We start from the raw sequence: 25,786 nt of genomic DNA on the forward strand, positions 1-25,786 counted from the left end.
AGTACCAGCAGTCTTAGCATTTTACTTGCAGTGCTATGCATCAGGGTCTGCAAGGGAAGTGAATGAACTGGAGAAAAACATACCAGCTATGATCAAGCAAAGGTCCTGCAGTGTGTCTTCCCCAAGGGAGTGGGACAGAAGGACCAACAGCTTGTGCTTATATCTCCCATATGGCCTCAGCCAGCATTTTAGAGTCAATCTCTGGAGGGATCAGTGTCATCTTTTGGGGCTATTCAGGCTTTGTAGGTCATGGTAATGACTTAATAAGTAATATTTTCTCTTCCTGCTTCTGAGGTACCAGGGTTGATAGATAGTCTTGTGATTTCATCTATTGCAACACTGAGAGCAGCACTGGCATGGTTACCAGGGACAATGTAAACACATTCATTAGTGCCAGTACAAACAATGAGGCTTTAACTGCCATGGCTGATGTCTATAACTAAGTTGTCACTGGAACAGATGTCAAGGAAGACTTCACTGATGATGCTTCTCTATAATGGTTTTAAACCTTCTGACTAGCTTCTTGTCTAGTATAGGATGGCTAGAGGTAAATCATCTGGCATCAGATTGGAAGAATCCTCCTAGTTAGATCTTTTATAAGAAAAAGCTGTATCACAGGGTATACAGCAAGTTATTTTCCTAGAGTGTCTTATGAGTAGCTGTATGAAACCCCTGTAAATGATCACACCACCAAATTTTGCTCCTTGTCTAAATAAAAGAGACACTGAGTGTGTCCATTGTTGGGTACTATAGTCTTGCTGCAAAGAACTGTTTTGAACAGCAGCTTTGGAAAGGTGACCGAAAGAGACAGATGCCTTGAGTATGATAACGAAGAAGGAAGGAACTCCTAAGTTTACCTAACTATAAAAGTAGTTAGGTAAAAAGGACAGAACAAAACAGAGGTTAAAAGGGCAGAAAAAAAGGGGTTAACAAAATCCCGTTATCTGTTTTCTAATAATTCATGATGCACCAAAAACTTCTCAGCACAAAAAAATAATAATTGACACATTGAAAACAACCTGAAAATGTTCCTTGGTGACTAAAGTTATGTGAAAGAATAAATAACTACAGAGCTAGAGGTTGGGGAGAATGATGGGATCTAGTGAAGGGTGCTGGTACTTTGAAACACTCTATGCAGAGCGGTCCTAATGCCTGTGGCATACTGTTTCCAAAAATGGACCATTTCCTACCATATCTAATGGATATCAGAAAATATCAACATTAAGTGAAGGAACAAAGCATGATAAAACTTCTGGATAGAACAGTCAAGATCTTTATTCTCTCCAGGATATTTCTGTCATACATATTTTCACTAACTATAGTTGTAAATCATATCACATTTAAACTAGTCATACTTGGAGGTTTCTTTATAATTTGCAGGAATAAAAGTGTCACATGGATGATACAAGTCATCCTGTCTCAAAATCAGGCCAGAAATAAATTATGAGATTAGTTTTGATTGGCGTGCACTTTGATCTTTCGTCTCTCATTTTTTATTTGCAGATAGTAATCAGAACCTTCTGTGCTCTTTATTTTCTCACTTTCTGTATCCACAGTATCTTGAAACCCCTAGTGACCCCCCAGGTAAACACACATGCACACACAGATACACGCATGCACACGCATGCACATGCAAGCACACATACACAAGCAAACATATATTTAAATCTGATCAAGTAATTTTGTGAGGTAACAGTTCAAGAAAGCACTAATAATAACCACTAACCATCCTGAGACCAAAGCGGGAAGACTTCCCAGTGGTGTTCTGTCTATAAATTAAGTTTTAACAGCGTAGAAATCAATCCAGCTCTCTACATGCAAGACATATGTGCTGAGCCTAATTTATCTTAATCAGGTTCATGTTTTACGAGCTGCTTGAGAACCCCTGGAATAAATTCTGTGTCCTCCCAGCTGTATTCTTCATTGAATTGCTGAATAATGCAGTTCCTTAAATCAAAAGCCAACAGCCCATGAAATCCTCTGCTTAACCGAAGATGTCATAACCTGCCTGTTGAACTCCCACTGTTCTGTCAGCTAACAGTCATCATCTACTAAGCCAACGTGCAAAGCTTTTTTTTTTTCTGAGAGCTAGAAAAGCAATTTTTTTGCATATGAAGCATTATTTTAGTTTGCTAGAAAAGCAATTTCTCGCATATAATGCACAGTTTGACTAGTGGGTGTTCAAAATTATGGTTCTTGTACTTCGTAAGAAAACATTATTGAAACCAGTATTTATATTAGGACTTCCTCTACACATATGCAAAATAAAATTGTTGCTTGTTTTTTCCATGTGTACAAATGGAAGAGGGTTGCCTCTGCAGCAACTAATATAGCTTTATGTAGGAAGCTAATAAGGTATAGCATTCTATGCATTTCAGCTTTATTTTTACAAAATTGATGAAATATCATGTAAGGGTAGTATCGATGCTTGATTTTCATTGCATGTTAGTGCATTACTGCATGTAATCTGATTTTCTTGGAAACTATTTTTTCAATGTGTCTGGACTTAGATGACCTTAGCTGTGATAAATTTCCACATTTCTCCTTGTACTGGTTCAAATACATAAAGCTATTTAGTGTTAAATCTAAAGACAAATGAATTTAACTTACAGTACTCTATGTGGTCTGCAATACCTCATTTTTTAATTCATTAATTTTGTGATAGCTGCTTTATCTTATTCAGAGTTGCTGGAAAGTGAGAGGTTATCCCCATAAATAATGGGCATAAGGCAGAGAACCAGTCCTGAACTTGATACTAGTCCATTGCAGTATGTGCGCACACACACACACACACACACACACACACACACACACACACACACACACACACACACACATATATATAACCACACAAACCATGTATACACCTACAAGCAATTTTTAGATAACATTAAAAAAATGCATTATGTGCACTACCCTAAATGTTTGTTATTATTTTTTACAGGAAAATCTGCGAGGTATAAGTGTTTCCTCTTTAGTGGTGACCCAGAAACACTATTTTTTAAGTGACTTGCTCAAAGTCACCAATACAGAAATGAAGGATGTAAGAATTAAACCTGTGACTACATGATGAAGCTCATTAGCAGTTTATATCCCTAATCCTCAGCATTAAGCAGTCAGACACTTCACTGTGCCAAACTGACTTTACATTGGATGGGCATACACTCCTGATAGGAATGCACAGTATGTATGCAAGCGTAAAACACACACATGAAGACAGTTACTATCTTGATGTCATTCCACTTATTTGGGGAAGCAAGTAATAACTGTATAGTACATTTCCTGACACAAATTGCTAACAATGGCCATAAACAGATTATCACAGCTAAAATGTTGAAAGATTAAACTGTGTTTCGGCCTTTAATAATAGATTGTTTTTATTGTAAGATTCAAAAAGTGATTTCATAACTGAGCAGTGCTTATCATAATGATGAATATGGCTGTCTAATAATAATGATTATTCTCAGTGCTGTTAGCCCTCAGCTCTGGCATGTTTCCAGCACCACATTAGGCCTTTTATTGTTATAACTTTGCAAAGATCAGTTTTTTTATTACCAAACTCCAAAATAAAGATAAACTATTCCAGCCCACAAAGAAACTGAGAAGTAAATTTGTAAACACTTATGAACTGTAGATGTACCTAGAACCAGGATTTGCAACTGAGCTGTTTAATTTGGTAGTAGTGATATATTCCTCTATGGTGAAGGGCCTTAGCTAAATTAAAATAAGTCTTTAGTATGTAGGTATTGTTTGCTTTACATATTGTTTTTCAGTTATTTATGCAACAGAACAATGCAAAACCATTCCCCTCGATGAGTCACATAGCTTGATATGCAATTATTGTACATAATCTCGTTTAATATACAACAATATAATAATGTTGCCAGAAAACATTTTTTTTTCTTTCATCTCCCCTTGCTGCTTTATCCTTTTCAGCCATCCCAGTGTCTCCATCCATCATCAGGTGTACCTGCTCCTCCTTCCTCCCCCAGACTTTTCTCCAACTGAGCTGAGACCAGCAGGGATCTTAAGGGTATCCGAGGGGGGGGGGGGGGGTTGTGCATGCAACTGCTTCTGCTGCTGAGGGGAGTAATGTTATGACTGATTATGACTGACCATTGTTTCCTTTCCTCCTCCCCTGCATTCATCAACATACATCTAAGGGCTACTCCCCCCATGGACCATGACTCCACTCAGTGAGCAACATCTTCAACAAATGCCCTGCCCCTGGCATGGGCACACCTGTCCCTCCATGCCAGCACCTTAGTTGCCTGAACCACTAATTAAACGTGAGTCACCAGAGCTGTAGTTAGGGCTTTATTCCTTTATGTCATGGTGTTGGCCACAGTGTTTCAAGAAAATTATTAATCTGATAATTAAGACTCTGACATGGAGAGAAATAGACAAGTACGAAAAGCAACAGTGACACTTGTAGTTTGTATTTGCCTTTTCTATATAAAATCTTCAATAAAATGTTTGATAGTTTAAAACAAAAGCAGCAATGATACCCAACCTACAGTAGAAAAAGTGTACCTCCGAGACTGACTTCTTAGATAAAAAGAAAGGTGACACTGTGGTGGATTTCCATTATGAACAAAACTTGGACAGGCTATATTTACATTTTTATGATGGAATATTTATATATTGTTTTGAAGATGCTGTAAATCATAAAGTAGGTTATTTTATTATAAAGAACAACTGATGGGGAGAGGCACAACAAAAAAATAAAAAAAATCAAAGAGGAATCCAACCAATGCAAAAAGAAACAAAGGTCATTTGGAAGTTTACATGGTGAACAGTATGCCATAATAATAATAATTTCCATCAGTGATGAATACACTTGCTGTTTTCTAGCACTAAGTCCAAATGAAACAAATACCAGCAGTGTCTTATTTTTTCAAGACTTCTTTTCATCTTCTAAATCATACATGTAAATACCCATTAACTATTTACATTGTAGATCCATGCAGATATGGCTGCTGCAGTGTTCTTATAGCAAACCACGATCAGCCCTTTGAAATAGGATGTTGTTTCAGGTGACTCACCTGTACAAGCACAGCCATTTCAACAGACTCACAGAAGCAAGTTTTATTTTACAGTTTGTTGATTTAATTAGTTTTTAATGGAAATTTCTAGAAATCTCTGTGTGTCATAGATAGGACTGGTATATAATTATCATACTACTTCAACGGAACCCTGCTTGCTTGTTAATTTGAAAATAAAGAAAAGATAACATGACTGATTTAAAAATGACAACATGAATGAACTAACTTTACAACATTTGAACAGGAAGCTTTATTAGATAGCAGATATCCATCTGAATACAGCAACTACAGACTGTGAATAGATAGAAATCATCCACAAATAAAGCTACTTAAAAATATGACATTCATTGTGTGGCAGTGTGGTTAGTCTGGAAGAAGAAAACAAATTATTTTCCTGATTTTATTTAAAAAAGCAATTCAACGCTACAGAAGGTGGCAGAATTTGTTTTAAATGTAACCAGTAAGAAAAGGGCAATAACCAATATTCATTAACTTTGACAATGACCATTAAATCAATATGTTTACATGTACCTAAGATTCCATTAGGATGAAAAGACACAGATGTGGCCTTTTTTGAAAACGAGAGCACTAAAACTATGTAAATTGTACAGAGTCAGTTCATTTGGTTCTTAAATTCACAGAGATTCTTGTATCTGGGTGGACAACACAAAATTAATAAACACTTTGAGCTTCCAACAGTTACTTGTTATGTTTCTTTACAATGTGCATTTGGAAAAAAGAATGTAAGACTAGCATGAACATTAATTCAAAATATCATTTTGAGATCCAGTTAATTGATACAAGCATTAATAAAATTAATTTCATGTTGTTAAATTAGTCGAAGGTGACATTTTCTAAGTTCATGGGTTCATGGATAAGTACTAGGCTAGCTGTCCTTATGGGCCATTTTAAGCCTGGCCAGTTTCCCTTTTTGTGCTTGAATTAACCTATCTAATTTGGTTATAGACTGGCCTTCCCCACCCCATGGTTGATAATTATATATTACCCCTAATGAGAATAACTGGGATCATACCACTGATAATTTGAGGGGATCCATGCATGGGACAAAGTATTTAGGAGCTGCATATGTCTATTAGCAGTACAGGGGGCAGTTGTGGAGTAAAGTTTCTGTTTCCCATCAATAAATCCAAGTTGCACTTGAATACGGAGAGGGATGAGCTTTGTTTTACGTGGATGGGGATTCTATTCCAGAGCAGATATATCACCTGCAAGATATACCTCTCTCTTCAAACCATTCTGTTGATGCTGCAGAATTGGTTTCAATCCCTAGACTGAGCATTTCTGATGCCATTTGACTTTCTAATGTCTAGTAAATCCACAAGTACTGGACTGAAGATGGCTTGTATGCCAGACTCAGGTCATCTCTCTTAACAATCTGTAGGACACCAAGTATAGTAACAGGGCTTTGTGTTGGTCCATGTAGGACATATTGTTTAGGCCTTGCGTTCTTTTAGTAAGGTATCTGTGAGCAGTCCAGTTGTTGCATGTGTCTGGACAGATACTTGCCAAAAGTAGCATTATATTCAATGACTGGCCTAATCAGGGTTGAGTAAAGGGAGACAATGACATTCCTAGATTTAGACACAATCCCTTTGTTTACAAGCTGTGCAATGTAATAGGACTTTCTTATGAAAAAGGACATGTGTTGGTCGAAAGCTAGGTCACTATCCACATAAGTTCCCAAATCTTGAATACTCAATCAACTATTAGAGGCATATTGTCAATGTAGTAGTTCCCTAGGGTAGATGACTTATTAAAATAATATAATAATGCATTTTTTGGCATTTAGTTTCAGTCCATAATTTTGGCACCAGTTATTCATTTGGGACAAGCCTTCCTGTAGGATGATTAAGTAATTTGGGGATTCAATGACTTCTCCTTGCTTGCCATCATCTGCAAACCTAGTCAGCCAGAGCCCTTTGGTACTGGCTTTTACTTCAGAGAAGTAGATGGCAAACAGGAGATGCCCTAGTACAGAACTCTGGGGTACTCAACTGGTGAGTGGTCTCTTTGTAGAGGTAGCTTCCCCTGTTTTGATTTCCTGTGTCCTAGCTGTGAGCCAGTTTGCAATCCAGTGGGTGACACAGGGGTTTATTCCCAGTATATTTAGCTCTTCTACTATACCCAAGTGGGGGATTGTGTCAAAAGCTTCAGCCAGATTGAGGTATGTGGTACATAGTACTTTGCCTTCATCCATTGCTTTGATCAGCTCTTCAAAAAAAGTCTAACAGGTTGAGTAAGCATGATCTGCCCTTCACGAATCCAAACTGAGACTGGTCCTGTGTTTTAAAGGTTCTCTATGTCCTGATTGATTAATTCCATGATAAGTCTTTCCATGGCTTTGCAAAAGAGGCTGGTCAGACGTATGGGTCTGTAATTGCCTGGTTCGTGGTAGGTCCTCTTTTATGGATGGGAAATGACTATAGCTGTTCTCCATTCACTTGGTATAAAACCTGCATGGAGGCTAAGGCTGAACAATGTTACTGGAGGGTTGGCTAAATTGTGCTTCATGCTATTTAAGTTGCATTAAGGGATATTGTTATGGCCCATCGATGTAGTATGATTATTTTTTGATAGCGTTTTTAGGTCCTGATCTTGTGCGAGAGGCTGGATGTTTGCTAGTTTCAGGTATATTGTGAGGTATATTTTGTTTAGGAAGACCTGTGTGAGGTCCAAAGGCAACATTAAAAATGAGTAAGAATCCAAATACACAAGCAAATACAATGATGTGCAAATCTGTGCATAAATGAGGATGCTTTGGCCATCATAGTTTTTCATTTGCTGATTTGCTAGTGCATCTGCAAGCAATCAGTTAGGAAAGAGCAGTGCATAACAGGAGTGGTACTGAAAGCAAATACACTTTGTTGAGTTGTGAGCAGAAATGTAGGCCATGTAGTGTCAGGAGCTGACACTGTATGGAACTGAGGGACTGCACTGTTATAAATGGAAATTAGCAGCTCATCCACTTGCAAGGGTGACCCATTTTCTTGAATTGAGTAGCTGTAATAAAGATAACTATCCTTTCATTCACCACTGTGTTTCAAAGTAAAATAATAAATAAATGAGCCACTCCATTTCCTCTTTTCTGCTCTTTTCATGGCCAGTGTCCTTTCCTAACCAATAATGAAAAATATGATTTCAGTAGCAATTATACACTGTATTTTCTAAATGTACTATTGAAAATAGCCTGTTTCCCCATTATTTTATCTGCTTTTTACCAGTACTGCTGACATCTGTGCACAACTACTAATATCAAGCATATACCTGACTCCTTGGTTTGTTAGCCTTGATGTAATTCCTCAGTAGGGAACACCATTTTCATAAGAGAGCAACCTATCTGGGGAGAACACTTACCCAGATGGAATGAATCATCAACAATAACCCTGCATGGACGTGTGTAATAATGCTGTCATACCTGCACGACACTCCTGTTGCATCTGTTTGTTTCCCTGGATTGTGTAGCAGTGGCAGATGTCATAGCTATCACCTGAGAGAAGACAGTTAGCATCCAGATTATGAAGCCTGTCTCTCTGAAATCCAAAATGGTAGTGGAATCCAGGTCACTGACCTCAAAGATAGAAAACCTATTTTGCTACACAGGGTCATCTTTTTCTATTATTATAGGTTCATAGGAAGTTACTAGGCTAGCGGCCCTAGAGCCTATACAAGCCTAGCTATGTTAATCCCAAGTATCCCCATTTGTTCTTTTTGGGCAGTTTGCAGAATGAATTTATGAACACATATTAATATTTTGACACATATTTAGCCAATCTTTAACAAATTTGCAAAAATCATAATTTGACATATTGCTGTCAGCTGAGTCACTCCATAAGGGGTTAAAAATCAAACTTATTTAAAGACAGTAAGGTGGAAGATTCTGTGCTATCACCACTGTCATTTTCATGGTTTGCATTCCAATATATTAGGGGCATAGCCAGGTATACACAACATACACCATGCTGTACACTTCTTAAATACTTTATTTCAAGCTGGAGCAATGGATGCTGCAATGGTACGGCGGTAGCATTGTTACCTCACAGCAAGAGGTTCTACTATTCGATTCTCGGCTGGGCTTTGGAGTGCCTTCTGTGTGGAGTCTGCATGTCCTCCCCATGGTTGGGTAGCATTCGAAAGACATGCGTGCGTAAATGAGCGTGTCTTTGTTGAAGGTTGGGCGTCGAGCTGGCACCTTGGCATTTCGTAAAAATCTACTGCCAATCATTAGCGGACCAGAGTTCCGCTGTGGCGACCCCTTACCGGGAAAAGCCGAAAGACAAACACCATTTCAAGCTGGAGCAATGATTCATAATAATCTTAAATGTGAGAAAATTGTTTAAATTGGATAAGATAAGTAGGTGTTTGCTTTACTCATTCAATTTAAATTATTTTTTCACATTCAAACAGCTTAATCATGGTACTGAATGCTACAAATTTAGTATTGTAATTAACTTCCACTGAAACAGTAGTACTATGAGTGACTTACTACTTTTCCATTTCTGGTAGATGAGATCACATTCTGGAAGGTGTTATGCACTTCCAAAAAGTGTGGCTTTGGCCCTGAAATGCACACTCAGAACAAGAAGTGTGTCTTGTCTGGCAATCTAGAGATGGTATCTCCATTGTCTCCAGATGGTATTGACATTTTGATTCATTTGTCCATGATGTGTAATACACAGTTTTATGAAGTACAGAGAGGCTGTAATGTTTTCTTCAGGTGGTGAAGACAGATGGACATGATGGAGAAGTTAAGTACCTAAGGATCTTATTCACAAATGATGGAGATAGGCTGTTGACTGGTTGTATGAGGCTTAAGGCAGTGCCCACAATCTTGCAGGTATTGCACTGATCTGGTGTGGTGAAGCAAATGCTGAGTGCTCAAACAAAGCTCACACGTTACTATTTAGTCTAGACAAATACTCAGCTATGGTCATCAACTCTTAATACTGACTGAAATAACACAATTGTTTGTATAAGTAGTTAAAATGTAGTTTCCCAGCAGTATTACATGGTGTCCTGCCTATTATAAGTTGAGGAACCTGTTAATCCAGAATGCCGTCAAGGTTGAGACACTGCTCCTTTGGACTGAGAGGGGGCAAATGATCTTGACAGACATCCCACAGGGTCATCCCTGCATTACTGATCATATAGTTTTACAAGGCACAACTGTCTAGAAGAAAGCCTGATAGGCAACCCAGGACATGCCAGAGGGAGTAATATCCATAAGATGAGCTGGAATGTGTGGGTGTGGAAAAGGTTTGGTCTGAACCTCTTAGTCTGATACCACAATGATCCTCACCAGTGCTCTACCCACTGCTATTCTCCTTCTACACTAATGACTGCACCTCCAAAGGTCCCCTCTGTCAAGCTTATTAAACACACAGATGATGCAACTATCAATGGGCTCATCAGCAATGGTGATGAGTCTGCATACAGATGGGAGGTTGAGCAGCTGGCCCTTTGGTGTAGTCAGAATAATCTGGAACTGAACACTTTTAAAACTGTGCTGATAACAGTGGACTTTAGGAGTGGTACTACAATATTATCCCCCCTCTTTATATTTTATACTGCTGTGTCAGCTGTAGAATCCTTCAAGTTTTTGGGATCAATATTCTCCCGGGACTTGAAGTGGGAGACCAATGTAGGGTCCATCATAAAAAAAGGTACATTCTGAGACAGCTGAGGAAGTTCAACCTCCCACAGGAACTGTTGATTCAGTTCTATATAGCAGTCATTGAGTCTGTTCTCAGCTCTTCCATAACAGTGTGGTTTGGATCTCTGTCTAATCATGACAAAAACAGGTTACATCAAATAGTCAGGTCTGCCGAAAATGTCATTGGTGCTAGTTTGCCCTCCTTACAGGACCTGTACTATTCTAGAGTCATGAAAAGGGCAGAAAGATCATCACAGACCCTTCACATCCAGGCCACCATCTTTTTGAACTATTACCATCAGCCAGGCGTTATAGATTAATATGCACCAAAACAAGCAGATATAAGAACAGTTTTTTCCCACAGGCCATCAAGTTCATAAATGGTTAACTCAGCTTATTAGGGTGGGGTATTCTTTTTCCCAAGCCTCCAAAGATTCTACAGTATTGTTTATATACTATTACATGTTTTTTCAGAGTTTATTTCAGTATTTCTTGCACTGAGTTGCATTTTGCACCTTATATGTATATGTACAGGGTCTATATCAGTTCAAAAAAACAGCACATCATCGAATACAACAACCTCGAACTTCTAATCACGAAATCTAAAAACATCAAAAGCTCAGAACAGCAAATTTTTTCCCTGTGAAAAAATTCACTGTTCCGAGAAACACACACACAACACAAGCACACCAAATAAACAGCAAGTCACACACATACACTTAAAATCCTACATCTAACCCTACACTAAACTGTACAATCTATCCACTATCCTTAATCCAAACCCTAACCCTAAGGTCCATCACTATCGCACACTCACCTCACACCCTAACCCTAACTCACATACCCCGCCCTTACCCTAACGTCTATCACTATCACACACTCACCTCACCCACGCCCTAACCCTAACACACATACCCCACCCTAACCCTAAAGTCTGTCACTATTGCACACTCACCTCACCTACGCCCTAACCCTAACTCACATACCCCGCCCTAACCCTAACGTCCACACAATCACACACTTACCTGAACCCAACCCATAACTTTCCATCACAGTGCTGAAAATAGCAAAGCCACAGAAACGGACAACCAAATTCTTTCCCTAGGAAAACATTTGGTTATCTGCAGCTTTGCTACTTTCAGCGTTCACTGTTTTCAGGTCGATATTAGACCATTCGAAGTATTAACACTTTGATGATCTAATATCGACCCTATGTACATGTATATTTATTTTTTTGTCTTGTTCTTAATAGTTGCATGTATGTCATTTCTCTTGTTCTTAATAGTTGTATGTATGTCATTTATGTAATTCATACTTGGAGAGTCATTGAAACCGGAGTCAAATTCCTTGTATGCATGCATACTTGGCCAATAAATGTGATTCTTATTCTGATTCACCTTTAGTGCAAACAATTGAAGCTTTTATTTGTTGTTTGTGAGGTAAATTCCTAAAACATAATTAAATCTGCAGGGAATTTAACAACATTCAAGTGTTACTAGCATGTGTTTAGTATGCTGAATGTAACATCATCACTTTATTTCTATATTTTCACCTAAATAAGTAGGCTGTAATTCATGAATCCTTTATGCTTTGGGCAGACTTCTTATTTACACTGTTCTGTCAACAGAACAAAGTTGTTCTAACCATAAGTGACAGGTAGATATGAATGATTCAGAACCAGCAGGTATAATACACCTGGACAAACAGCCTGTGTTCAGATCTGGACAGTATAACATGACTTTTTCTAGATTCACCCTTACTAATCATACCTCTTAACTGTACAGATTTTCACAGAATGTCCAGATTTTTGCCTCATATTTTTTGTGTGTTCCTCCTAAAATCTGTACTTTTCTGGCAAATAGCTGAGGATTGAAGTTATTAAATAATGACAAGCATTTGAGTTTAAGACTCCACATCCTTCAGAAAATTCATGCTAATGCAAAACCTATTATTCTATTAACTTTCCAAGTTTGTAAGAGCAATATTTAAAATCTGTCCCTATTTATCCCCCCAACATTTTTGGGCTTTGTCCAGATTTTTTGCTCTAAGAGGTTGAGAGGTACTATCCAAAAAGTGTTTGTAACAATATTGAACTGAAAGCTCCAAACCAAGGAAACACTAGGATAAAAAAAAGAAAGGTTTAGTCCTTCTCCAACCCCCAGGTCGTGTTAGTAGTAATACAAGGATAGTTTCCATTTCAGTTCTAAGACTGGCTATCTAAAAGACAGAATAGACTGACAGACAAACATAGCTACACAGATACACAGGCAATATACAGAGTCAGATCAATAGATAGATAGAGAAATAGATGTCTGATTTTCTGTCCATCTTACTCTCAACATTTACTCTTAGCTAGAAACCAGCCACAGAATGAAAGGGTAATGTATGAGATGACACTCCTGCTTCTGGTATATTTGCAATATTGTGTTACTGCATCATAGACATAAATTACTGTTCACTGACATTTCACATAATGTGTGTGCAGTGTATGGGGTGTATATTTTTAAATGTTACTGAGGTAACTATGGGAAGTTGTATGTCATGCAGTATTGTTTTCATCTAGAGGTCATCTTGAAGACTGGCATCATAGAGTTTATGGACCACATCCTTAGTAACCCTATGTTATTCTGTCATACCCAGTTCCACAGTGTGTGTTGCCATTATAACATAATATGTCATTAAGCAAAAGGTTCTGACATTGTGCCTGTTTATTATTGCATTCATCATACAAAATAGGAAGAGGTTATATTCATGTACTGAGGAAAAAATCATTGATGTTTGTCCAATCAGTTTTATTAATTCAACAACAGGAAACCCATCCAAAATTTAAAAACAAATTAAAACTCCCAGCATTTTTTCCAAGAGACAAGCTGCCTACAACTCCCCTTTCTTATATCTGCTAACTCAGAAGTTGTACATCCATTAGAGAAAGGCCACATCCATTTTTCATGCTTTTCCTATCTTGCAAATAAGGGTCTATGTCACATAATCGAAAGCTGATAACTCCGAAGCTCAAAACCACGAACTTCAAACTTTGAAAGCTGACAACATTGAATCCACCAAAAAAAACCCTAATTACCCAAAACAAAAACCAAAACGCTCTATGCAGGAGAGCAAGCCCCCCTGCACCCCCCGTTACTTAAATATACCAAGTCCGAGATCGCACTACAATGCAGTAAGGGAAATCTTCCCTTCCTGCACTCTATGGCGAACTCCATTCTACAGTTCAACATTTTTGAACTTCGAGGTTTGAAGTTCGGAGTTTTGCGCTTCAGAGTTATCAGCTTTCAAGCTTATGATATAAACCCGCAATTAAGACATACTCCAGCCTTCCATTCATTGGCTTAATAAAGCCAATCAATTGAACAGCAGTGTTTTTGTCATGAAACATGCAGACCAGAGACTTCTTTGCTCGCTGTTCGGGAGTAACAGAAAGCAATGAAAACCAACTAAAACATATGTATCTAGTAGCAATCACAGAAAAATTATGTGTCTTTTGATGATGGATCAGAGCAGATTTGCAAGACATACAGTTACCATTTGATATGTTTAAACAAGAAAACACATGGCCAATAAATAATGAAATAAATAATTTAGTATTTCTCAACAGAGGATGCATAGTTCCCCTGGTAGAATTCAAATAATTTAGGGGAGAACTGGGGACAGAACAGATGTAAGGAGCATTTGAATATGCAGTAGGAACATCTATCACATCATTAGAATATACTACAGCAATGACATAAACTAAAAACCTTACATATGATCAATATAGCTAATTAGTCAATGTGCTAATTAGTAACATCTGTTCCTTTGAAAAGTGCCCAGTGCCTCTTATGCTTCTTTTCTCTTTTTCTTTTTCTTCCTTTCTGTTCAAAAACATGCAATAAAGACAAAACATTTTACAATACTTTGGGGAGGGCGGTTGTTTCAGGCAGAGATGCTTTCTGGAAGCACTCATAAAGAAGAATCTTCAGCACCTCTAGATTGAGTTATTTAGAGATGAACTCTGAATATTAATAACTATATTAAAGATATTTGCTCATATTCATGAAATAAAGGTATGAATGGCTAACATTATAAAGCTGATAGTTCTTCTGCTTTATTAGCAGTAGTGTGTTTTGCTCAGTATATGCAGGCTGTATAATTTACAAGAGTTACATATTTTCTAAATGAAATACCATTCCTGCTTGGCCCTGGTCTTCATGATACTTTATTCATCCAAGCAAATATTTATTACGTAGAAGACAGGTAACAGAAAACATTCTATAGATCATAGGTTCTTTTACTGGCCAGGAATCAAACTCCAGTCATCTGCTTGGAAGACAGATATGCTCACTACTATACTATAAATGCTAATTCACTTGTAGCTACTTCCATGCATTTATAGGCAATATAATAATGGATACATACTGCATATTTGTGGCTGCAACTTTTTTATATCCCATGCAGTTTGTTACAGGAATTTCCTCTAGATTTCTTACCTGATTTAGATGACTTCTATGTGAAATAAAACACAACTGGTTACCCATTTGTTTTTCTAAACCATATATAAAAATGTAGTATTTTACTGTGGCATGTCTTGAGTGACATCTAAATACAAGGAGAAAATCTATTCTGTCCAGCAAATAGGTTACAAGTAGGAAATGTAGCAGCAGCATGTTCCATACCCAGTTCAAAACTGCATATATAGATAGGTATGTTTCTTACATAAACCCACCTAAATTTTCACCCTACCATTTTACCCACGTGTTGCATTTTCCAGCAGACACCTAACATCACTGGATCTTTCCCCATCAGTGTTATTTGCCAGTGTTATTTGTTTATTTATTTGATCAGTTACCGAATGTGCTGATTATTTTACAGAATTTTTAGATCATATGACAATAGAAATAAAAAGATATATATATCCAGAGTTCCAACAAAAGTATAATACATACAGAGTCACTATCAAATATCATAATCTGCATGCCCAAATCATCCTTGGAAAGCTTTCTTTCTGTGCACTGCTCCCCTTGTCTGTCAGCGATTCAGTTGTTAATGTGATGCCACTCAGTGATAGAAGACTATATCCACAGAACTCAGCATTCTACACAGGCAGCAGTAAAATCATGCCCCATCTGCCAGCCATTAAAGCCTGTATTGCTCCATCTAAAGAAAATCACTCTGCTCACTCCATCCTCAGTTTATTCTCACTATTTTGTGGCTTGTCTCAATCATACTTATTTTTCTTCTAATTATTGAGGTGTTCCCTAACTATGTGCTTTTCACATTTCCTTCTTTCTGTCCCTTATTAATCCCAGCCATTCTGCTCTCACGAAGCTGTTACTGTTCTGAGGAGAAGTAACAGGGTACTTCTTTATAGTTTTATTTGCCACTCTCATTCCTTTTACCCTACCCCCAAATTCAGATAGTCATCTCTTCTTCCTGGGATTTTATACCACTCCATGTGCGTATGTACCCTTCAGTAACATACTTCATTATTCTTACTGATAAGCTTGACCCCATGTCTCTGCAGCACTTATCAAGTTATACTAATTCACTCTGTCAAAATTAAACTCACATCTAAAGTCTTGCTGTTATTAAAATAAATGATTCAAATTTACCTTAAGACAGAAAGAAGTGATTACAGAATACAGAGTTGCATTATAATGCACGGATTACTTTTGTGCATATTATCCGGGTGACACCAGAGGGAGCCCTATGCTTTCACAGAAAAAGGTTTGATGTCATTCCCCTTTCCTATAAAGTTCAACTATGCTTGCCTTTTCTTTCTTTCCTTTATGATGTACGATCTTTAGTAAAAACACCACCCCCATCTTAGATTATTGCTGCTGTCATTACGTTTAAGTGCTCACTATACTTCATTGATTTGTCGCAGACTGTCACTGAAATTTTCTATTCACACTCTGCAAACACTTTTTGTCTGAGATCGAGTTTGTACATTCAAAATAATGTCAAAACATTTTGGTTGTATTAGTTCTTCCTACTGAGTAAGCGTTTACCCTTTGCCACCTACTGCACCTTCTGTCTTGCTGTCATTGTAATATATAATGTGTCATCAATTTCAGTAAACTAAGCCTTGTCTGTTATATGTCATATGGGACAGATTATTGGATTACTAGAGGTATGTTGGATTGGACTTAATCAGTATAGGGGGATTTATGTCCTCAATTTTAAATTCTGAAGTCCTGATGTCAGAAGACTGCCATTAGTTGAATATTTATGCACTCTTTCTCTCTGTATGTCATTCAACTACTAAAGCTGTTGATTATTTATTAAAGGTGTATGAACTGTAGCCAAAGGCCCATTTGATCACAATTTAATGAAAATTAAATAAGGAAATAAGTACACAATAAACAGTCTTAGAAAAGCTTAACAAAAATACACATACTTATTAATATTTATATACATTATATAAATTGAGAGCTTTTCCGATCAAGGCCTGTATAAACATGCTAGGCAAACATAGGCCTTTAATGTACAGCTCTGTGGCAGCAGTGGTTTGCTTTCTGTTGAAGGAAGAGTTTTAGTTAGGATGAGAAGAAGGGTATGATTTTGTGTGTGCATTAGGGGGAGTGTGTGAGTGTGTGTGTGTGCGTGTGTGTGTGTGTGTGTGTGTGTGCGTGTGTGTGCGCGCGTGTGTGTGTGTGTGTGTGTGTGTGTGTGTGTGTGTGTGTGTGTGTGTGTGTGTGTGTGTGTGTGTGCACGCGTGTATGGCTGCCACCTTCTCCAGCATTTTAGCCAATGAAAATAGGAAAGCAATCAGCCTACAATAATCAAGTAGGCATGGAGGTCCAGAGCCATGCTTGGAATGAGAAAAGTGTGGGATATTCTCCAAAGATCAAAAATTCTAAAGAGATAAGTTAATAATGTATTGAACATGAATGGGAATAAATAATTTGCATGTTCTCAAAAATTAAGGGTGTGCTTCACCAGGTCTAGCTTGGCCAAAGCTTCTTACCCAGCATACCTCTCAACTGTACAGATTTTTGCAGAATGTCCAGATTTTTGCCTCATATTTTTGGTCTCTTTTTCATAAAATTGTGTTTTTTGGCAAATCATTGAGGGTTGAAGTCAGAAAATAATAACAGACATTTGAGTTTTAAACTTTAGAATTAGCAAACTTCCTCAGACCTATAAAAAACAAAAGACTGCAATGAATGACCAGGTCTGAGGAACTTTGCTAATTCTAGTAAACGAAAGCGCTATCCTTTATTTGAGAATCCGGTGTGGTTTTTTCTTCCATTTCGTTCATTTAAAGGAGATAGTCTACCTGATAAAGCAGAAGTACTTTAACAAATGTATGCTGTCCATATGTATGAAGTTGTTTATATTTATTCATTTATTTTATTTTATTTATTTTCCTTACTACTTAGTGATCTCAGATGGAGTCCTGGATAAGACAGTTCTAAATGATGATGCAGAAAGTGATGAGGACTTTTATGAAGACTTTCGGAGTTCGAACCATCGCTATGGACATCCTGGAGGAGGAGGAGGTGAACAGCTAGCAATAAATGAGGCAAGCAAATTTGTTTTTAGAATGCTTGTTTGCTGCTTTTGAATGTATGTTGCTCTTTTAAACTTACATTAAATAATATAGCAAGAGTGTTGTATTTGTAAGGATGTACCACTGTCTGAGCTTGGTAGGCAGCTTTGTGTGAAGAATTTGATGCTGTTTTCGCTAAACCAGTTAAATTATACACAAGGTTTGCACAGCATAGCTACCACTGTATATCTGAATCATGTCTTTGATCTATTTTAGGGTCTTGATAATGAACCAAGTTATTGTCTTTTTACACTTACGTGAAAATATGTAGCCGCAGTGATATCACCATGCCACATGCACATTATTTCATGTGTTTTTAGGACTTTGACTACACTTCATTTATCAGTACTGTTCCCTTATTTCCCCATCTCATCTTCTTGGGTGTTTAAACATTACTGCAGTCTGTCTTCCTGATGTTTGGTCAAGAGAAAAATCAGTCAAAGCTTTAGCCAGATGAAACAAACAGGTCAAATATTCAAATGGATAAAAAGAACATTAAAACAACTTTTTTTTTTTGCAGGGGCAAACATTCCTTGGAACCTACCATGCACGGGGTAACATATGCAATAACACCCCAGTCACAAAACTGCACAGAAAAAAAATGGCAAAAAAATTGAATCACTGTGAACACATACAAACTGCCCAAGAAGGATTCCTGTTGGGGAAAAAGTACTGCGTAGTTGCATAGCGGGGAATAATACTTTGCAGTTATGGACTTGTCCACTTTACAGTCTCCCAGTTATAAAACAACTAACTACTCTCTCTCTCCCCCTCTCCTCATTTGGGAAAGTAAGTCATTAGATAGTCTAGGCTCTCTCTCATCAGCCTCTACACTAGTGGTAGGCAGTATTCCCAAACACTTTTCACCAGCATTTTGGAAGCCATTTTACATTCAGGCCAGAATATCAGTGCCAGAATCTCTATATCTTTTATATTTTCTGTAGTCAATGTATTCAAGGCCCAAGGTAAAGAAATCATAATACAGTGAAAAAATAGGTGCAAATGAAAACATAAGTTTTTATTTTACTATCTTTTCATCTGTGCATGATTTTCATGCTTATTGGTAGAGTCCAGATTATTAATTAACTAGAATATATTTTTCATGTTATGAGCAGTGGATATTTGCACAAAATATGCAAGTCCATTACAGAGGCTGTACTCAACATGTTTTCTAAGAGATTAGTTATGAAATCCTAAATGCTTTCTCTCACAAATCTGGGAAAAAATAAAGAAACTGTCTTTGCATCATTAAAAATGATTGTATTTTTAAAATGTATACTGTCGATGTATATGTAATGTAAGGCTGCTCAAGTTTTTTTTTCTCTTATATTATAACAAGAAATCTTCAACAGAGCATATAATGGACCACTTAGTCTAACACCCTGGGTCCATATCATTCCTCATCAGCGATGTCTACCTTAGATATACCCAGTATCCCATTGCATGTTTCATGTGACATATAAAAGTGAACAGTTCAATTATCTCTTCTGTTAATTTCTGACTGACCTCCATATCACTTCATGAGCTTAGACACTGAGTTTCAGAAACAATGCGAATGCTCTGTTGTTATTTTATTGTTTCCCTATCGTACGGTAGCAGACATATTTGTTGGCAGAAAAACAGTTAACAAGGACTTTTATAACTACTATAAAAGATTTGTGCCTAGCCATGCTTTATTTCTTTAGAATAATGTGCCCCAGTCCATAATGGCAAAACACAAAATTTTAAGATTCCATATTAACAACTCTAGAATACAAATGAAAGAAACAGCCTTCTAATATAATCACATCAAAGTGAAATCACAACTGCATACTGTACAGCTAACATTAGTATGACTAAAATGATAGCCATGTAAATATCATTTCACAAGGCTAGTAACAATTTAGGGACCAATGATTTTAAAAATGAAGGATGGACTTGAGAAATTAGAAAAGCTATGGAAGAAATAAACACTGAAAGTTAATTGAATGCCACTTAATATTCAAAAGTGTGTTCACATTCAAAATAAGAGGATAGAGTTAAAAGAAAAGGATATGCTAGCCATTGCTTGGGTGATGGGTTCATGCATTAAGTGTGTCTATTATTCAGAGCAGTAATTAATTCGATACGCCTTCAGAGTAGATTAAGGAACTGTTATTATAACATATAGACGTGGCTAACTCCATCATATCCCTGCCTCATCAGGACTTCCTGTACTGATGTGTACATGGAGAGGATCTCCTCCCCTTTCTAAATCTAAAAATGTACCTGAAGAATAACATTACTCAGAAGAGTTTATCTTGTAAACATGGGATTCTAGCTGTTAGCAATACACTTAACAGAACAGCTAGCTTTGAGATTCAAAACAAAATCAATTCAAAACATGTGCATTGGCATTTAAATTTCTTCCCAGTAAAGACAGAAATTCCACGTAATCATAAAATCTTATGCTAGTAGGGTGAGATAACCATATGTCACAGTCTTCAGATTCTGAGGAATTCATGTTGATAACCTTTCCAGAGTAAAAAGACTTACTCCACCTATACTCTGTCACATATCATCTACTCGGAGGCGATCTCTGCTTAACATACAAGGCCATGTCAAACCCAAAGCTGCTGGACATGCTACACTTAAAGAAATCTCAATCCCTCAGAGACACATGCTCCAGGGATCTAAACCTTGTCATCACAATGAACAAAACATGCTGGAGGGATAGGTTCCTGACCCAGAGACACCCCAGACTCTGGAATAGACTGCCCATACATGTCAAGCAGAGCGCCTCTTTGGCCCTCTTCAAAAGGAACCTTGATGATTGGATGGGAGATAGGAAATTCACCACGGGGATCATGTCAGTTGCCCTGCTAGATAGGGGTCCAGGGAAATAAATACTGTGGAAAGAAATAGCCAGGGAATTGTTATGGCTAGGCTTGTATAGGCCCTAGGGCCGATAGCCTAGTACCAACCTATGAAACTGAGAAATTCCCATCCTTGGTCAAGTGTATTCTGGGTTATTCAGAATCAGGATTATAACATCAATAAACAAACTAAGACTGTTTAATCCTCCATAAGTTATCTCATCAGTAGAAATGCAAGGATCTTGCCACAACAGTTGAACAAAGTTTCCACAATTAAAGCAACTCTAAAGGAAGATTATGGACAGCCTTTATTCATGGCTCCAATTATACTGTATGTAAGAGAGGTATTCAAAACTAGCTTTATGGGACATTTAAAAATCCCATAAAATTCTGCAGTCATTTATTAAAACATTAGGAGAATAGACATGGGCAAACATTTCAATTAGTCATTTTTAACCGTAAGTACCAACTGCTGTTTTTCCGTTGTTGGTAACAATTCCTTTGTGACTTTTATTGTCTCCACAGTAAAACAGCCCTTTGACATTATCATATGCCTGCTACTAATAAATGCAATAGCACAGGATACGACAGATGATGTCAAAAATATTGTTTTCACTCTGCTGGGTAAATTTTATACTCCAAGCTTCATAATGTCACTAGCCTATAGGAATTTCAACTGGAAGAATCTAAAGTTTTAACATGACCATGTCTTCCAAGATCATGAAATAGAATCTCCTCAAAAAGATTGTACTGAATAAAGATAAACATATACGTTAGATTTTCTGAAGAAATACTGCAGACCCTATGAGGCCCCCAGTTTGTTTAGATTTTAGTAGATTTAGTTTTGCAAACAGTTTCTAAACATGTATTCCAGGAGAACATTGAGAAATCTAACCCAGTTTGATAATGACCTTGAAGTACTATCTGATTGAGTAACCTGCTCAGAGTCACACAGTAGGAAAATGGAGGCTGAGGAAATCAAACCTTGGACTACAAGAAGCAGCTCTTAACACGTGTTAGACATAATCTCTTCTTCAAATACATAGACACACTTTGTTCAAATGTTTTCTGAAACTGTAACAGGTTTTATCAATTTGGTTTGCTGATTTTCAAACAAGAAGAGCAGGGAGGACAACAGAAGTTTCTAGAAACTTCTAAATGATAAGAGTATCAACATTTGCCATTCCAGCTTTATAGAATTCATGATACAAATATCTAAAGTATCTATAATAGGACAGCATTTTATAAACTGATGTGGGAAGATGTTTTGAATGACTTATACTTGCCTTTAATATTGTATTTATCAAATTTAATTCTGCACTATCCAGCTTGCAGTAAGTTAGGGGGATCATAGCATAATGATTACTACCTGCTTGGTAGTAACTTGATTAAAGTGTAGCTATCATTCTAAGTCATTTGGATTAAGCACTTGGGCTTCAGACCAGTTGTTTTACATTAAGAAGGTTTGTGGCCTGCACTGTGGTGGCAGGACAGGTAGCTTACATCCTTCCAAGTTGGGAACTGCTGATTGAGGGCTCAGTGTCTGTTATTCTAAAAGTGTATTAGTTCTGGTTTAAGCACTTGGGCTTCAGGCCAGTTATTTTACATTAAGAAGGTTTGTGGTCTGCACTCTTGTGGGAGGAGAGGCTGGACTCTGCCCTTCTGAGCTGGGAATTTCTGGTTAAAGGCTTATAGTGCCTGCATATTTGAACTGTTTCTTACTGAAATTGGTACACCTTGTTTGCTGTAGCATAGACTAGATCCAGGCCTGCTGAATCTAGCTTTGTTTGTATGCTTGTTGTTTGTTTGCTTGTTATTTCCCTGAAACGCTAATTCCACCTAAAACGTGGCTTTTCAGTGCTTCTGTGGATCCCTAGTGATATCTGCATTGCTTACTGTACTTATTTCCTTGTTTCACTTGAAAGAAAGTTACTGTTTGTCATTTTTGCATTTAAGTTACCTGTAACACATTGCATTTAAGTTACCTGGCACTTGCTCACTAAAGCAATTATATAAGTTAGCACTAAAAGATTAAAAGCACTACACCCTCACAAACTCCCCTTGAGTACCTTGTTCCCCATTGGCCCTTTTTTTCAATTATAAAGGAATTCCCAATACTATTCTAGCATGTCCAAAGGTCAGTTGTCAATCTCCTCTCTGGTCCAGCTGGTGAATCTGGGAATCTTGAGGTAATGTTACAACTGCCTCATGTACGCAGACAACCCTCTCCTCCTACCAACAAATTCCAACACATGTGAGAGATGCAACCATATAGCCAAACTGGAGGCTAAGCTCTCTCAACTCAGTACTGGCGTAACCAGTCAGGAGGAGAAGGAAACCACACTCACTACAATTCCAGTCTCACATAGACCTACCACGACAGCAAACCAAACACATAAACACACAAAAACATACTCGGAGGCTTTAAATAAAAATCTGCCTAAGCAGCAGAGACCTACAAAGCAGACACCCAAGCAACCACTACCCCAAAACAAAACATGTGCAACACATAGCTCACAAAGCCAGTGTGCCGAACAGTCACAGCCCTTATGGCTAAACAACACACCTGATACACTTGTAATAGGTGACTCTATCGTCAGGCACACTGACATCCCGCTCACCAGGCTGAACAAGGAGAAGGTCACGGTGAGCTGCCTGTTGGGCGCTAGGATCCGCCACATAACACAAGCACTCAGGTCACTCCAAGGCAAGTACAAATATGACTCAGTCATTGTCCATGCTGGTGTGAATGACCTGAGACGTACCTCCCTGGACTACATGATAAGAGACATAGAAGAGCTCTCTGAGCATGTAGCCCAGGCAGGTATGACCCTGACCTTGAGTAGCATCTTACCCTCACCAAGAATGATGCCACAATATGAAGACAAGATGATCAATTTCAACAATTGGCTTAAGTATTGGTGTCATTCAAAGGGGATCCAATGCCTGTCAGCCTGGGATGACATGCTCGACAAGCCACGATGCTTCACTAGGGACGGCTTGCACTTGTCACCCCTGGGCTTTTGGATATTGGCAAAGGCTCTTGCCACCCCCATAGTGCCTTTTTTAGGCAAAGCTCAAAAGACAAACCCACTTCCATAGGTATCACAAGGGATAAGAAACTAAGAGTAATGCTACTCAATGCCAGAAGTCTAAACCTCAAGATGCACGCACTCGAAACTCTCCTTAGCATGGAGAACATCGATATCTGTGCAGTAACAGAAACCTGGTTCAAGGCTCCCGAGAGCACCCCAGCACTACCAGGTTAGACCTCATACCATGCTTTTCGGCCCCAAAACTTGGACCGAACAACAAAAGGAGGAGGAGTATCAATATTCGTCAAAGATACCCACACCTCCAGGTTGGTGGCACAGCACGAAGCATCAGAGACTATCCATGTGCAACTAACAGTGGGTAAAACTGCCTTCCAGTTTATAGCCTGCTACAGACCACCCTTCCAAACCCAGGAACCCCACTCGGCCTTCCTGAGAACACTGGAAAATATGAAGGTCTCTCCAAACACCATTATATTGGGCGACTTCAACTACTCAAACATAGACTGGGAGCATTACTCTAGCTCCAACACCCTAGCCCAAAGGTTCCAAGAATTTATAAACTCAAATGCTATGGAACAACTTGTTACCACTCCCACAAGAGGGGGAAAAACATACTGTACCTGATCATCACCAACATGGGGACTCTATGCTCCAGACCAGAAGTGTATCCCTCACTAATAAGATCAGACCATAAACTAATCTCACTGGATATTCACATCCTGACCCCACCCCCTGCCCAGAAAACCACAGTGAAAAACTTCTCTAAAGCAAATTTCACACTCCTCAAAACTGAGGTGGAATCCTTCAAAGCCCCCGGGCCTGTGGAAAATACGGCCCAGACCGCAGAATCCTTTATAAACGCATTCTATGAACACCTTCAGGAATGCATGGATCATGCAATCCCAAATAAAACCAATACCCAATCCTCCAAAGGCAGACATCCTGTCTGGTGGACCCCAGCCATAAACAAACTATACAATAGAAGGAGGAAGCTACTACATGATAGAGCAAAATCCCAAAAAGGGAAGGCATCTCTGATCAGTATTAGCAAAAAACTACGGGCACTCATAAAATCGTCTAAGGCCAGCTTTGAGAGAAAAATTGCACAGGACACTAAGGATAATCACAAGGCTTTCTTTAGTTATGTTAGGAACCTAGGTGTGAATTCCCAGATATGCTCAGAATTAGCCCAAAATGACAACAAATACACCGAACCCACAGACATTGCCAACATCCTAGCTGACAGGTTCAGCGCAAACTCCCTCCCCACCAAAAGGGCAAATATCTATCCCAGCAGAGTGCTGCCCCCCTGACATCTCAGATGCTCAGGTAAGAGCCGCCCTCTCTAAAGCAAAAAACACAGCATCAGTGGGACCAGACGGTGCCCCGGGCTGCGTCCTACATGAACTCCAAGAAGAGCTAAACCCAAACATAAAACTACTGTTCAGTCTCAGCCTTACTACAGGATATGTACCCAAAGACTGGCGTACAGCAACAGTGGTCCCTCTCCACAAAGGTGGTGCCTCAACGGATCCTGGAAACTATCGCCCCATAAGCCTGACTAGCTTGGTCTGCAAAGCTATGGAAAGGATCATCATGGACCTCATAAATAAAGATATTGGGGACCTACAGAC

General features: G+C 38.3%; 1 protein-coding gene across 2 annotated transcripts in view; it reads left to right on the forward strand.

The window, feature by feature from the left end:
* ARHGEF4 (Rho guanine nucleotide exchange factor 4) overlaps positions 1 to 25,786 on the forward strand; it is a 1,506,374-nt gene that overhangs the window by 854,143 nt on the left and 626,445 nt on the right. For both annotated transcript variants that reach the window (XM_044070170.1, XM_044070171.1), the window contains one exon: positions 18,093 to 18,235. In XM_044070170.1, coding sequence (XP_043926105.1) covers positions 18,093 to 18,235 — 143 coding nt within the window. The remainder of the gene's footprint in view (positions 1 to 18,092; positions 18,236 to 25,786) is intronic.

This window comes from Protopterus annectens, chromosome 4.part1 (assembly GCF_019279795.1).
Source record: "Protopterus annectens isolate FY-2018-M chromosome 4.part1, PAN1.0, whole genome shotgun sequence".
Classification (NCBI taxonomy): domain Eukaryota; kingdom Metazoa; phylum Chordata; order Ceratodontiformes; family Protopteridae; genus Protopterus; species Protopterus annectens.